The sequence below is a fragment of the Plectropomus leopardus genome, chromosome 15 (genome assembly GCF_026936395.1).
Source record: "Plectropomus leopardus strain MGB_pleo_1.0 chromosome 15, ASM2693639v1, whole genome shotgun sequence".
Classification (NCBI taxonomy): domain Eukaryota; kingdom Metazoa; phylum Chordata; class Actinopteri; order Perciformes; family Serranidae; genus Plectropomus; species Plectropomus leopardus.
Genome location: NC_142190.1, coordinates 25,241,113 through 25,256,995, shown reverse-complemented (window position 1 = coordinate 25,256,995; position 15,883 = coordinate 25,241,113). Strand labels below are relative to the sequence as shown.

Below are 15,883 nucleotides of genomic sequence, written 5' to 3'. Positions count from 1 at the left end.
ATTTCAACAAACTTGTTTTAACAAAAATACTATATGAATCAGTGGTCAACATATTTAGAGGAAACTGATATCAAACAGTAAAACATCATTCAAGTTAATTAAATTAAAAGCTGTAATAGTGTGTTTGATTAAAAGCTAAATACATTTGGTCCTTTCTCCATTGGCTGTTGTTACTGTTACAGCTCCTGTGATATATATCAATATAGGCCTACCATTGTGTAATCTGTGGTTCATTTATACAGCCCATGTCTGTGAATGTTGTTGACACAGTCTGTCTTTTGCTGCCTCCAAGTGGCCATAGAATCGACTTTTGCAGGGATAAAATCTTCTGAGTCTAGTTTGTAAATCTGAGTTTTGGAAACCCCTCACAGCCCCAGATCATCTGCTGACAGTTTTTGAAACCGCTATAAACTATTACAAAAATAAGAAAATCTTCAGCTCAGCCCTTTTCAGCTATGCACCGAAATCATGGCATTCCCCATTCAAGGCTAGAGGAGATGCAAGCTCTGTAAATATTTTTATATAACAATCCAAAACTGTTTTTTTTTTTTAAATTCAGCATTGCCTTTTTGATTGTCATTCTTAATTTGTTTTTTTCCCCTGACATTTTAGCCTTTTTATTAGTCCTGCCTTCCTTTCTTTTATTTCTATCTTACACATATTTTAGTGCTCTTACAATGTCTTCCTTTTTTTGTCTATTCATTTGTTTCATTGAGCAGTATTTGCACTTGTTTGAATCTGCCATTTTTTATTTATTCTATTTTTATTTGACTTCATTATAAAACACTTGAGTAACCCCTTGAATGAAAAATGTTATCTAAAGTTAGACCGATTATTATTATTATTATTATTATTATTTGCTGTTGTTGTTGTTGTTGTTGTTGTAGTAGAAGTAGTAATAGTAAAAGCAGTAGTAGAAGTAGGAGTAGTATTCATTATCTCTTTCTCCTGTTGAACCACTTGATGTTTATTTGATTATAATTTATTTTTGTATTGTAATTTTGTCATTATTTCTCGCCCTTTGCTTGCTGTTGGTAATTGTATTCTCTTGAATATGACATGTTTCTTTTTAATTGTGAAAATAGAAGGACTTCTGCTTCTTTTTTCCGGTTTGGTTTTCCGACTTCCGCTCCTCGCGTACTGTACGGAGTACCATCTTGCTGTTTGTGTCATCTTTGTCGTGGACCGGCATTTTCCCACAACACCCCGCTCCTGCTCTCACAGATGACGAAAATGGCGGACAACGCATCATCGGTAGGTTTCCGAGAGATGTAATTTTATTTTAGAGACGATGAGTCCTTTCCAGATGCATATTAACGTGTTATTTTCGACAGGTCGAGATTGTCGAGGGCTGTCGACTCCCCGTTCTTCGTAAAAACCAAGAGCACGAGGACGAATGGCGTAAGTATTGTCCGGTTATTTTTCCGATGCTAAGCTAGCTAACGCGAAGTAGCGAGCCTCAGCTGTTGTTATCAGGAGCCTCGGCCTCCAGTTAAAGCGCCGTAAACACCACACTCACGGGGCACACATGGCGTTTGACAGCGTGCAGTTTTAATATATACTAAACCACTGTCAGACCCAACAAGAAATAAACTCGCTAACTGTTGCGGACATTTTTATAAAATATTTTTTTATTGGGAAAAACCAACTTAGGCGAAATCCATCTGACATCAGTTTGCTGTTTACAAATATGAAACTGGTTGCTGCGATTAAACCTTTGGTTCTCTGAATGCAGACTGGCTCATTTATAGGGATCATATCTGAGCTAAAGTGGTCCTACTTGTTGTGACAGGTCGGAGGATGAGAAAATAAGAGTCACAATAAAAGTAGTCAAAATTAGTCGGACATCTCAGTGACATTTCCTCAGTTAAACTGTAATTGTAAAAAGACATTATTTTACTTTATCTCCAAATGAGTTTCGCGCAGTGGTTCATTAACGTATTAGCTTAATTTTGACTCTGTAAATGAACAATAACTATTCACCACCCTTGTCACAGGGTGCAGTGTTTATATGATTAGTGAGAAAGGTGTTTCCACCTTTAAAGGTCTGAAGATGTAAAACTATTCACTCTTATACACAATAAAAACGCTAATCACAAGAAAAATGAACACAATATGTGTAGTCCATACGAGTATTTCTAGTGTCGCGATGACACCTTAGGTTTACGTTGCGACAAGGGCTTATACTTATGTTTGTTTTTATTATTAGTTATAATTTTCATCAGTTGTTTATAATATTTCTGTAGATTAGGTAAAATGTCTATTTGAATTTAGAGCTTGACATCTTTTAATCACTCTTGTGGACTGTGCATCAATCTAAAACCCCAAAGAATTTACAATAACTCAAAGCAGCAATTTATCACACTTGAAAAGCAGAAACCAACACTTTGTTGTGTTTGTTTTTTGTCTTCTGTCAAACCACTAATTGAATTCTTCAGTAATTGTTTTAGCACTAAGTGTTACCTTAGTTTAATGACAGCTACACGAAAACTTAAACCCACAGTGTTTATCTACAGTTGTTAAGCATCGTGGTAAATCTGTCAATAAATGTTTTAGCAGCTAATTCATCAAAGTCCAACACAATTCTTGTGTGATTTAAGTACAGTTCATTGTAAATTTGAACTTGACTTCTCTGCTTCTCTTGCAGCATTGGCTGAAATTCTCAGCGTGAAGGAAGTCTCCTCGAGAAAACTTTACTATGTTCACTATATCGACTGTGAGTACAGTTTGTGTTTACTTTTAGTTTTTTTCTTGACGTGCAGTTCTAACTATTTTAGTTCCTTCATGGGCTGAATCAGTTACACAAAGATCTCAGCCCATGTGTTCTTGTTTGTTTATGATTGCTCGTGTGAACAGTCAACAAGCGCCTGGATGAGTGGGTCACAGGAGACAGGCTGGACATGAAGAAGCTTCAATTTCCTAAAAAAGAAGCTAAAACGCCAACCAAGAATGGTCTTCCAGGCTCCCGTCCCAGCTCCCCAGAGAGAGAAGTGGTAAGTTTATGTTACGCTGCCAAATGTATATCTTGAGCACTCATATAGCAACAATATGCTTACGTTTGGCAAGATCATTTTGCTGTTATGAAGACACGAGTTTATACAGTATGAGCTTAAGTTTTACATCCCAGCGTGTTTGACAGCCACCGAGTAATTAAAAATAAGACAGTTTATATTAGATGAGTGAGTTATTGATGTCACTTTCACTAACTGTGTGATGAATATTGCTTAGCGAATATAGTAATCTTTACAGTATTGGTGGTCACAAGTGAGATTAGTATTTGTAACCAGTCGTCACTACAAGCAGCACAAATAGAAATAGTAACGCTGTTTTGACAAGTTCATCATTTTCACTTGAGGCTGTTTTACTGGGCAGAAAAATACCTACAATGAAATTAGCAATTATTTACATGGTCTGTTTTCTAATGACCTACAATATTTTGCATGCTGCAACAATCTGTCAAAATATACCACAATATATGATGTCTGTGCTGGCTGTATGGATACAGCATTTTATTTTCAACTTTTTTTTTTCGTTTTTCTTTGTGGTTATATATTTAACCCAGTCTCAACACGCATGGATAATTTTAGCAAAAATGTATAGGGGTGTTTGTTGAAGAGAACTCTTTACGTTTAAGAAACATTTTTCACTCTTATATTTTTGCATTAATTCTTCTTCAGATTTGATTGAAATTTAAGTTATCATTGAATATCAGGGGTGTCACGATTTGGATTCTGAATCAAAAATTGATCAAAATAAGCTTAACATTTTGACCAAAACTAAAAGCAGGTTTGGTGATTCTCCTAGATTTTTTTTTTCTCTCCACCCCTGCTGACGTGCGCTCCTCAGAAGGGGAAAAGAACAACACTTTAAAGACGATACAGCATAGCTCAGCAGTAGCCTGCAGCTGCACTTTTTGAGACGCCGCGGCCACTGCTGGACTCGGGGATGATGGAGAAACAATAGAACTGTAAAATCTTCATGATTTCCTAAAGTCACAAGTGAGGCAACATTTTGTCTTACCAGTGAGTTATGTAAACAACGAAGGCGTCATTGACAGAAAAACTACAATTCGAGTGACATGAAGTTGAGCCGTTCCCAGTTGACTGGTGAAATAAGCTATGGTTATTATAATCTTAAAAATAGATTATTTAAATTTGACCATATGGCCTCAGTGTAAAACACTCCCAATAGAATATGGCAGCTATATTGAGCTCTACACCACGTAGCCTGTCTTTTTTTAAGAAGACTTTGAAAATGCAAATGAACCAGGATGTCAACAGTATATTTACCCTCTCAGAAAATATCGCGGTTTCACAGTATATGATATCACACAATTATAGTTAATATTATCAGTTACAATGAGCCTTAAAGGAGTGAAAACAGATGCATTTTTGATTTGAGAAAATTTAAACTTGAAACCCTTTTTTAAAATGTGTGTAAAAAGTCTGACAGGCAGTTGAAGAGGAAAGGAGATGGTGAGATGTTCCATCCAGTTGCATTTTACTTGGATACTGTAAATATGTATGATAACCATCAATTTTCCTACTACAGTGTACTACCAGTATCATGGTATATTGCTGTAACCATAGACAGAGTGTTAGGACAGAAAACCAGTGACCTGTTGATCTAGGAATTAAGACTCGATAGTCTAACAGTGGCAAATTTCAGATCAAAAACTGAATCTTAAAATGGAAAGTCAAATTGAATCGTGAATTTGGAGAGTCGTGACACCCCTATTGACGACACTAGTTCCATTGTGTGTGTGCAGTGAATCCCTGCGTATTAACCCGAGGGTTAATATGAATGTAAGTTAACCGCCTTCCTTCTCTTCCTTTCTGTTCAATTCAGAGGAAGAGTCTAGATCTCAACGTACAATCTGCCACAGCTCCTTCCAGAGGCAAAACCCTCCCCACACCGGTACAAGTTGAATTCACACATTCTAGAAATGAAACTGAGACCTTGTTTAAACCTGGTGTTAACGTGCATCTTGTGTGATCATACAGCTATCGGGTCATGCTGAACTGCATGGAAAACCAGATATAAACAACCATGACACAAAAAAAGAAGATGGTGATCCGGTCGTGCAGATCACATCTGGAAGTGGTTTAACACACAGTGTATCCAAAAGTTTGTCAGGTGTTTGCACTGGACTTGTCAAGCCACATTTCAACATCAAATCTCTCAAGGTAGCTGCTGTTCTCTGTCTGTGATGTAATCTCCCATGTAGTGCTGAAGATGAGCTTTCATTATCTGCAGGTGTAACAAAGTCTTTTTCAGATATCACAAAGCAGCTAACATAATCAATTGCTCAACCAGAAAAGAGTGAAAAGCTGTCGCTGCAGGAAGTTTAGACTCCTTTTCAGTTGTAAGTGTAAACCCAGTGCAGTTGCAGCTGATCTGTGTCTGTTGCATCTTAATACCAGGTTTTAATAGGGCGATTACATTGGACTAGTTTGACCTGGAGATAAAAAGAAATTGGTAAATCCTGCTTAATGTGATATGCTGTGGCTATTAAAGCAGACACAGTTTTAGCTCATACCAGTGAACAGACTGCAGATAATATTAACATGGCACTCCTTCATGCAATAAAACCCAGATTTTAATCGTTACTTTGTTGCTGTGTAACACATGCCTCTGACTGGAATCAAAACATCTTGTTTGGACACAAAAATTCTGATTCATTTGGTCTGTCTGTGCTCGTTTTAAGCCAAATATCTAATGACGTTTGTTTGCTGCAGAAGAGGAAAGTAGAGGCCGTCCCCTTGGCGACTCAGGTATCCCCGGCCACCCCCGTGCCCTCCCTGCCAAGTTCAGCTGAAGCCTCTCAGGCATCTGTTTTTCCTGCTGTGAGGGAGACCAACACCTTCAAGTCCCGCGAAGACCATGAACAGATCTCCTCGCTCACAACGGTAAACAAACGCGTCCTGGGTTCTTTAAATGTTTAAGTCTTTTTTTTTTTTTTTTTTTTAATGCTTAATTCTTGTTTTTTTATAACGATAGAACGGCACCGCCCGACGACTCATCCCCTCGCAGCCCGGGAGGAAGAGAAAAGCTAATTGTGGGGGAGCTGACGAGGTATGTGACTGTCTCATCTTTACAGTCAGCTTTTTATTTTCTCGTGTCAAATGTCTGGAGTCACTGGTTTTGAAGAAGCATAATTTTGTCCTTTTATTTTTGCTATACAAATGTAAATATGTGTACAGTATCACACAATATTAAAATGTACACCATAGTCAAAGAACACACTGTTATGTTTATCATCTGTACCAGTATTTAAGAAAAAAGACCACAAATACTGACTGTATTAATGTGAGCAGATTAAAGTTTTACATCAGTATTTGTTAGAAAATGAATCTGAAATTAAAGTTTTTTTAAAAAAAAAATTCACATGAATGCTTTTTCTCTGATATAAAATAGACTAACCCCCCCCCCATGCTAATTTTTATGTAACGTCCTATAAAATACAGATATTACAACTATATTGATAGAAATTTTCAGCTGAATACTTTTAATTTTTCTAAATGTTCTTAGAGTGTTTGCAGGTTATGTCTGTGCGCTGTGTTTGATGGTGTTTGAAGCATCACACATCACAACGCCCTGCTAAGATGCCTCTGAACCGTAAATCTGTTTTGTCAGGACCTTCTTTAGTTTAAATTAATTAGAAACAAACATCATGACCTATAACATTCCCGCAAGTAAGTAATAAAAAAATTACACTTCAGTTTATTTTGTGATACAAATGTTAATGATGTCTGACCAAGTCATCTTAAACGCGTGCTCTTTGTTTTGGAGCGATTGGTGGCGTCATCGAGCAGAAGAAGTGATTGTAACTTGGTCCATTTTGATGACATACACGTAACAAGGCAGTTATACCCATTAAAAAAAAAAAGACGAGGCAGAAAACAACCAAACAAAGCAGGTCAGATCTAGATTTTCAGGGTTTTTCCATTCACTCTGTCAGGCTTCTCGATGTGAGCAGCTCAGCTGTCGTACTGAGTTTAGAAAATTGCTGCAGCCGACCTCCCACGCTCACGTCATCTCTGATGACAGTGGCCAGTGGGTTCGTCATAAAAGTTCACAAAACAGTCTGTCAGTCACATGAAGTAATTGGTCTAACGGTTGCTCTTTTCTGCACTCATTCATTGTGTAACGTCACTCTCGCTCTCTGTGATTGCCAGTTTTGCTCGCTGAAAGCACACTCGAACGCACCAACGCAGATGTTACACAGAAGTTCAGTATTGCTCGTCAATCTGTTGTATCTGATAACCAAACTGTTAAATGTAAATAAGAACTGTGTCTTTTATTTTGAAATGCCGCTGTTTTTGTCTTTTTCTGCTAGATGATAAAGGTTTTGCAGTATAACAACCCTCAAAGTGCCAGTGTCTTTCTCCCACCACCTGAGGTCAGTTTTATTTCCTGTTATTGCCTGTTGATTGTGTTTCTGTGTAATATTCAGCTGTGCCTCTGTGGCTCCAATAAAAGGAGGTTCTGCTTACCTCAGGACCAACTCTAGTCCTTTGCTAATGTCTACAACCACTGTAATCATATATGTTACATATTTAATCAAATCTGAATGTATAGAAATCTTAAAATGCTAATGCTCTGTCTGATCAAGCAGTTTAACCTTTTATCCGCAGCTGCAGTGCCGAGCGTTTCTGATGCCTACATTTTTTACCACCAGGATTCCCAAGACAGTTCGGACGGCATCCCGTCTGCGCCTCGCATGACAGGCAGTCTGGTGTCCGACCGCAGCCACGACGACATCGTCACCCGCATGAAAAACATAGAGTGTATAGAATTAGGACGTCACAGACTGAAGCCCTGGTACTTCTCGCCGTACCCGCAGGAACTCACCACATTGCCCATCCTCTACCTCTGTGAATTCTGTCTCAAGTACCTCAAAAGCCTGAAGTGTCTCCAGAGGCATTTGGTAAAAATCATCAGCATGTCACCATCTTAAGCCCTTAATCTCTTGTTGCTGAGATCGTTCTCATCCTCGTGTTCGTTATATCTTTGACAGACAAAATGTAATCTAAGACATCCCCCAGGCAACGAGATCTACCGCAAAGGCACCATCTCATTTTTTGAGATTGACGGCAGGAAAAACAAAGTCAGTAACCGAAAATATCCTCTCTCCTCTCAAGATTTCTTTTCACAACATTTGCCGTTTTTGATTGATCTATGTCTGTTACATTTCTCCAGACTTATTCCCAGAACCTGTGTTTACTTGCTAAATGTTTCCTGGACCACAAAACCTTGTATTACGACACAGACCCTTTCCTCTTCTATGTTATGACCGAGTATGACTCCAAAGGCTTCCACATAGTGGGGTACTTCTCTAAGGTACACAGATGATGATAATCGTTTCTAATTACTGCTACAGTGTGTGTTTACAGCCTATTCATAACAATTTGGAAACAATCCCCTATACAAACAGGGCTTCCCCGAAACTAAACTTGATTTTGATTTTCCCTGTGCAGGAAAAAGAGTCGACTGAAGATTATAACGTTGCCTGCATCCTGACCTTGCCTCCGTACCAGCGGAGAGGTTATGGCAAACTGCTCATTGAGTTCAGTAAGTATCGAAAGCAGTGGCACAATGTTCAATAGATACACGTGCAGTCAAATTCTTTGCATTTCTCTGTTGATCTCACCTGTACTGATGTATTCACTGTGTCTGTATTTGTCAGGTTACGAGCTGTCCAAGGTAGAAGGGAAGACGGGCACTCCCGAGAAGCCACTTTCTGACCTCGGTCTTTTGTCCTATCGCTCCTACTGGTCACAGACCATCTTGGAAATTCTCATGGACCTTAAACCTGACAATGGTGAAAGGCCGCAGATTACCATCAAGTATGTGTCGTGACTCTTTGCATTTTATCTGAACAAATTCTGTGTTTTTCTTGAGACTTTCTTGCACTTACCTGTTGGTAAAATGTAGATTTACCCTAACTCACTTAAATAAGTGTATTCCCACTTAAAACATACCTCTGCACAGCAGCACATAGAGACTACTTACCTTTATGTTTACCAGCAACTAGGGGTGGCTGATAAATCGATTATACTTAATGTATTGTGGCTCCTTCTCCGTGGGATGTACAAAATCACTATATAATGGACATCAAGTATAAGGTGTCTTTATTTAGTTATTTATTTTATTATTTAGCTACTGACGTGAGCCTTGCTTTGGCGTAGCTGTTCTCTATTTCTCTCCTATGGCTCCCTCCCTCTCAGAGACACAAAAAAAACAAACGCCGTACAAACATGATGATGTCGCACATAAACATGCTGAAGTGTTTTTGTATCTGCAGGGCTCCAGAAGCCGACTATTCAGTCCCATTTTGTTACCATGAAGCACCAGTGCGACTTGCAAATATTATTGCTACATGAACTGTAGAGATGTTAGTTTGTTGCCAGGTCACAGTGAATAAATACTTAGATTTAGTGGCGCCTCCTGAACAGTTTAACTTTCTGCTAACAGCTAACTGTTTACCAGAAGCTTCAAGTTCACAACAAAACATAAACACTTTGGGCCCGAGGTGAACCTTTAAATGCAAGCACCAGTGGTACCTCTGATTTATTTCATTGTAACAATACTTGACTTAATTATAACTTTATTGTAACAGTACTGGATGTAACTTTTTCTAACAGTACTTTATTTAAATTTATTATCGAAGTGCGTGTTTATCATTATTAAATTTGTTGATTTTGCAGCCTATTGTACTTTAGGAGAGATTTCAAAATATTTCTCTCTATATATTTTGTATCATGATATAGCCTAAAAAATATTGCAATATTACTTGTTGACCATATCGCTCATTACTACCCACAATTAAATCTGGTAATGTATTTTTGTTGCCTGTAGCCTGATTTGACTTTGGGTTTTTTTTGTAACCTCCAGTGAGATCAGTGAGATCACAAGTGTAAAGAAAGAAGACGTCATTTCAACACTTCAGTACCTCAACCTCATCAACTACTACAAGGTGAGAGACATTTTTAGTATTTCCCTCAAACGTGCTCTTTGTGATAATATCTGGAGCATGGCGGTGTTAACATTTCTGTGTAAATTAACCGTTGAGCTGACGCCGCCCTCCTCTCAGCTAGAAAACACTAACAGCAGTATAAAAAACGCACAGGCACGTCACACTGCTGTCATTAGCCTTTATACTACTCTTTGTTCAACTTTTTTTTAATACCAGGATCCCCAAATGTTTCCAATATTTTGAATTTCTGCCAAAAAGTGAAGAGAATTAAAATATCCAAAAAAGGGGGAAATTTGACTGATTTGCAGGTCATGCTAATTTTATCAGTGACGGCAATTTTTAATTCAAAACATCAGCTGCCAGCTGATTTGATAAACTAGCTGTATCCAGTCCGAGGACTAATGGATGTAGCCGCACTGGGTTTTTTTGTGCAGTATGCTCAAGAAAATGTGATATGATATTCTGTTTCAAGTTTTGACTTTGTCTTGTCTCTTGTATCCAGGGTCAGTACATCCTGACTCTTTCAGAGGACATAGTGGACGGGCACGAAAGAGCAATGCAGAAGAGACACTTGCGCATAGATCCAAAATGCCTTCACTTCACACCTAAGGACTGGAGCAAGAGGGGCAAGTGGTAGACTCCCGACCCGGTTCACTAAATCCCCAAATTGCCAGACAGCAGACTTGAAACAAACAGTGGATCAGATAAAGGTTTTTCTTAAGGCGTCTCACCGAGGACCTGAAACCCTTTCTGAGCCCAGAACTCCTCCTCAGATAAGAAACAGTGAACACAAACTGTCACTTGAGATGCATAAGCTTTTATTGTGAATATTCATTATATATTGTGAATTTAAAAAGCTCTCAGACGTGGGGACAAAAGAGAAGCTAGTTAACGGCGACGCAGCCAAAATATACAAAACACCTACTACTGTGTAAAAGATCCTGTTTATGACCAACAGTGCGTTAAAATAGAGACATGGTGTCTGTTTAATAGTGTAAATTATAACATGCAGACCATCTAATGGAAGCAAGATGGTTGTTTTATAGATAATTTAAGTTCTACAGTGATTTGCCGCATCTATTGATGACTCCACATTAGGTAAAACCACAAAGTGTATTTCATTTTCTTGAATTCAACATGAAACGGTAAGCGTTGGATTTTGTCAACATCGTTTGTAATCGCCACACACAGAAGTGGCATTCAAATGTTTTCATCAAAATAATGAATTTACCACCAAAATCTAGTATCAACACTTTAGTTTTTCATGCAGCTCATATATTTAAAAAAACCTTAGTTGATAACAACTTTGTTTTTTTAAGACTCGTAGCACTCCTTTAAGGTATACTTTGCAGGATAACTCTTTGTAAACACGCTTGCCAGCGAAAGTGAAACTAAAAGCCAAACCCAGATTCACTCTCGTGTGACATTTCATCTCATTATAGTTGTTTTTTTCTGTGCTGTGTCTCTTGGGTTTCTGTTGAGTAAGGTCTGGTTTCTTTTTTTATAAAGCCCAGACCTCACCTGAGGGCTGTGGCAATACACGCCCATGAACATCCTGAGTGCAGACATTAAGAAAAAATCTAAGAAAATACATGCAGACGACAGAGTCTGCAGATAAACAGACCTCTACAACTTCAAGTGGTGATGATTGAGAGGGATTACCGCTGTATGAGTCTATAGATTGTTTTTTTAAAGAGATCCTGCATAATATATCTTTAAACAACAATAATAACTAATGTCTAAAAAACACTCCAAAATCATCACTTTCTAATTTCTAATATAGATTTTTTTAATGCAAAGTGTGCAGGCTTCAAAACATTGCTGAAACGTCTTGGGAGTAAAAATGAAACGTTGTAACTCTCATGTGAACATGTACAAGGTCATTTTCAGTTATAGTGATTCCCCCTCAGTGCCTGTATTTTATCGCTTTCAGCTAATAAGAAGAACAGAGATGTTGCAGTAGAAATATCGCTCACAAAATGATATTTAAATAAACAGCCAGAACAGTTTGGGCACAGACAAAAAATACAAAACTAGACATCAGCACCCACAATTATAATGTTGCTTACATTCCAACACGGTCAGTTCAGGTTTTTCGTTATCTTTTACAGTAGCAGCTCTGCTTTCATTTCCCTATTTTAAATAGTTGGAAATATTTATATTCTTAGTTTGTGATCATCCAGGTGAACCTTCCTTTTTTCAGATTATCCGCAATCATGATCATCTGTACAGTGTGCAATGAGACAAATCAGTTCCCCGGTCTAAACATCTGTTTCCTGTAACTGTACATACTGATTGTATAAAAAAAAAAAAACTAAAAAAAAAAAAAAAAGCTTAGAAGACAGAAGCCATGTTGAACTGTTAGAGGAATGTAAATTTTGTGTACAGTTGTCTTTCGTGTCTTTTTTTACTTAATGTAAACTAACTGGTTGCACAATATCAGCAGGAAAAGACATAAAAGTGGTATCTGACTTTCAGTTGTGTTTTATGTTTACATGTCACAAAGGATGTTGAATTTACCCTGTTGAAATTATTTAGTATATCTTTAAGTGGAACACAGTTGAGAGTATGATTTGAAACGTTTGATATGAAAAAGCTTGTCGACTTGATAAAAAAAAGAACATCTTAAAAACCCTGAAAGAGTTTTAAATGTGTGTCTTTAAAAGTCAGTCTTGCCCCCCTATTTAGTATGCAGTGTTTTTTATTAGCAGCGCGCCCACAGGAGCAGGTTCAGCTGTGTGAAGGGGAGAGCGGGGTGAGTAGAGCCATTTGTTACTTGATGAATTTTTACGCTGAGGGCATGGCAGTATTGTCTCTAACCACAATATATTTCTGAATGTGGAGCATCTCCGGGAATAATCACTTTTGGTCTAAATTTAACGGTTTTCAAATCATGACTTTCTAGGAAAAAAATAGTGGTCTTCGTGGATTTACCCCCTATGTGGCTCAGTTTAACCCTCATCAGGGGCAAGCTGAGCCACACGGGTCTGAATCTTATACCATTTTTTAAAAACTTCTCCAAGTTGTTTCAAATCCATGTAGGGCTGGGTAATGGATTAATATTCTATACATATAGTGATATGAGGGTAAATATTGTCTTAGATTTTGGATATAATATATCCTAAATGTTGTCTTTTTTCTGGTTTTAAAGGCTGCATTAACAAAAATGTCATTTCCTGAACTTTGCCTTTACCCATTCAGTCATTATATCCACATTACTCCATGATTATTGATTAAAAATCTCATTGTGTAAATATTTTGTGAAAGCACAAATAGTCAACCCTACAATATTGTTGCAATATAGATATCAAGGTGTTTGATAAACAAATATAGTGATATTTGATTTTCAACATATTGCCCATCCTGATATTCAGACATCACTTTGAAGTCATCCTGTTGATTTTACTAACTTACGTATGGGTTTCCCGTTCTGTACGTCTTCCACTGCTCTGTTTAAATCTTTTCTGTCTTTCATTTATAGAAACAGGCATAATTGGGTTTTTTGGTCTAAAATTAAAAATAATTTTGTTCATTAAAAATGTAAGAATGTAATACAGAATTACCGTAGAAGAATACTTTAATAGTAACCATATATTACTCAACTTCTTTCAGGCCTTTTGGTTCAAATTGCTCCTTCTCCATAGTTTTGACAGACTTGTGCATCATCCAGCATTTAGAGTTAAGTCATGCCAACAGTGTGGCTTCATACCGTACTCTGTTACTTAATCACATGTATGATTTATCAAATTTGTAAATGTTTGGAACAAGAATCAGAACTTCTTGAACAAAAAAAGGGTTTTTGTACTTGAATGTGCTTCTCACTTTTTCCATAGGCCTCTTTCTATCACAGTTGAGTATAAATGGATTGGGGGGAAAAAAAGTGGTCATGTGACCAATTTTGTCTCGAAATAAAGGGTGGCTCCACCGGCTCAGATCACCCCGGTCAGGGGTTTACAGGTTTACTACAGGTAAAGTTTTAACCACTGGTCAATTTCAATGGCTGTCACTGACATTAGTGTAAAGAGAGATCCTGCAAGGACTGTGAAGAATATAACTTGCTTGTGTTTGCAATGTGTGTCATTTTGTAGAAACATATACATTTTCAATAATGAAATTGGTGCAATGTAATTTCCAACATGCAGTATGGATACCAGTCAAAAAGTGCAGTTTGGGTTAAGCTCCCTTTTCAGCAAGTTTATTACAGCCACCAGGGGGCGACGTTATAAATCCACCTCTGTGAATTCAAAAATGCGTTACCGAAGTTCAAACGTCGAGCTAAAATAAGGCTGCAGAGATGCTTGTTGAAAAGAAATGCAAAAGTGCAGCCTGACTGTTGTAATTCCGTTACAGCCGGCGAGAGACTGGAAAAATGACAACAAATGGACACCTGCAGTGGAGAAAATGAACAGGTAGATACATAATAACTGTTTAAATATGATACTAACCCGAGTGAGTACCTGAAGGCATTTCTGCACGAGATAACCGGACGTTTTTTTGTTTGTTTTGTTTTAACTAGTTCAGTGCCGCTGCTGACGCACACCTTTAGGACAGAGGAAGGTAGGTGAACAGGTGACCGTGTGAAACCGTCAGTTAACATGCTCCTAATTCTGCAGGGGCAAACACACGTGTTGGGTCTGAAATACAGCAAGGCTTTACTGGTTAGATCTACTTAACCCCTTGAGACCTGGATCGACAGCAGTTTTCTTGTGCTGCTTTCAGACGCACTCTCCAGCCGCCTAACCCTCTGAAGCGCGAGCACGTTGGTCAGATGTCTTTTGTAAATGTGGGCAAAGAAAGTCAGCGAGCAACTTTGCAAGAAATGTCCCATAAATTGCAAGAAATTAGTATTATGAGACAGGAAAATGACCTGAACGATTTTTGTTTTTTTTTAAAAAAAGAGATAAAAACATATTAAAAAATTATGTTCATAGTTATTAAAATTCTCTCTATATATTTATATATATATTTTTTTATACATATAGTTTTTTTTCATTTTTCAGCACTCATTTTCTTGATTTTTTTTTTTTTTACTACTTTTTAGTGCCCATTTTCAGGTAACTTTCTTTTAACCTGTTTACTAATTTCTTGCTAATTTTTAGGCCATGTCTTTTTAAGTTCCTCGTTGCCGTCCTCCTATGTTTTTTGCAAGAAATCAAGACAAATTGCTCAGGTTTCAAATGGGTTAAATGACTGATACTGTTTAAACTTCTGCATGTCAAGTTTGAATGATGATTCTTTCTACTCTGAGCTCTGGTGAAACCTCTCCCTTCGTCACATCACACCTATTTTCTTTCTGCACCTGGCAGAGCCACACCAGCCCTCAAGAGGACCAGGAAGAATTTCACACTAATCTAATATCCTCACCACATTACTCATTTGGGCAGCTCTTCCTGACATTTACTACATTTCCTCTTCCTGAGTCCCAACTGGTGCCAGATTGTGTGCTATCTGGGCCTCTGAGATCCAAAAAAAAAAAAAAAAACATCTTTTATTTCTGTCTAAAGGTGTTTTTGAGCTTAAATTATCAGTCAATTAATTGATTTGAAAGCATCAGAAAGACTAATACCAGCACAGTTAACCCCTAAACACCTGGATTAACATCAGTTTTCCTGTGCTGCATTCAGATGCATTTCACAAACATTTAAACTTCTAAAAGCTGAGAAAACTGGTTTGATTCCACTAAAAAACACAGCAAAAATACATAATGTGCAAAAGCAAAAACATAGAAAGTGAAACGAAAGGATATTTATATTAGCTGGAGTTGACGTATAAGATATGATCAAAAAATGTCCAGAGAATCATATTTATAATTCCCTTGTTATACATTTAATTTTTTAGCACTCTCTTGAGGCCAGTTTCTTAGTTTCTTTTTGTTTGTGTTTTACTTTTTATTTTTTCCTTATT

The 15,883-nt window shown here is 37.5% G+C and overlaps 1 protein-coding gene across 3 annotated transcripts; it reads left to right on the top strand.

Annotated features, from left to right (window-relative positions):
• Positions 1-1,165: 1,165 nt before the first annotated feature.
• LOC121952379 (histone acetyltransferase KAT5) lies at positions 1,166-12,619 on the top strand. Of its 3 annotated transcripts, XM_042499014.2 has the most exons (16): positions 1,166-1,254; positions 1,335-1,401; positions 2,648-2,716; positions 2,857-2,993; positions 4,849-4,917; positions 5,004-5,186; positions 5,739-5,909; positions 6,001-6,075; positions 7,340-7,402; positions 7,682-7,930; positions 8,021-8,110; positions 8,203-8,343; positions 8,481-8,574; positions 8,690-8,849; positions 9,898-9,979; positions 10,482-12,619. In XM_042499014.2, exons 1-16 carry the CDS (start codon positions 1,225-1,227, stop codon positions 10,614-10,616), a joined length of 1,815 nt encoding a protein of 604 aa, XP_042354948.1. In that variant the 5' UTR covers positions 1,166-1,224; the 3' UTR covers positions 10,617-12,619. The 3 variants fall into 3 exon arrangements, with proteins under 3 accessions (XP_042354948.1, XP_042354949.1, XP_042354951.1); XM_042499015.2 differs by lacking the exon at positions 5,004-5,186; XM_042499017.2 differs by lacking the exons at positions 4,849-4,917; positions 5,004-5,186.
• The last annotated feature ends 3,264 nt before the right edge of the window (positions 12,620-15,883 follow it).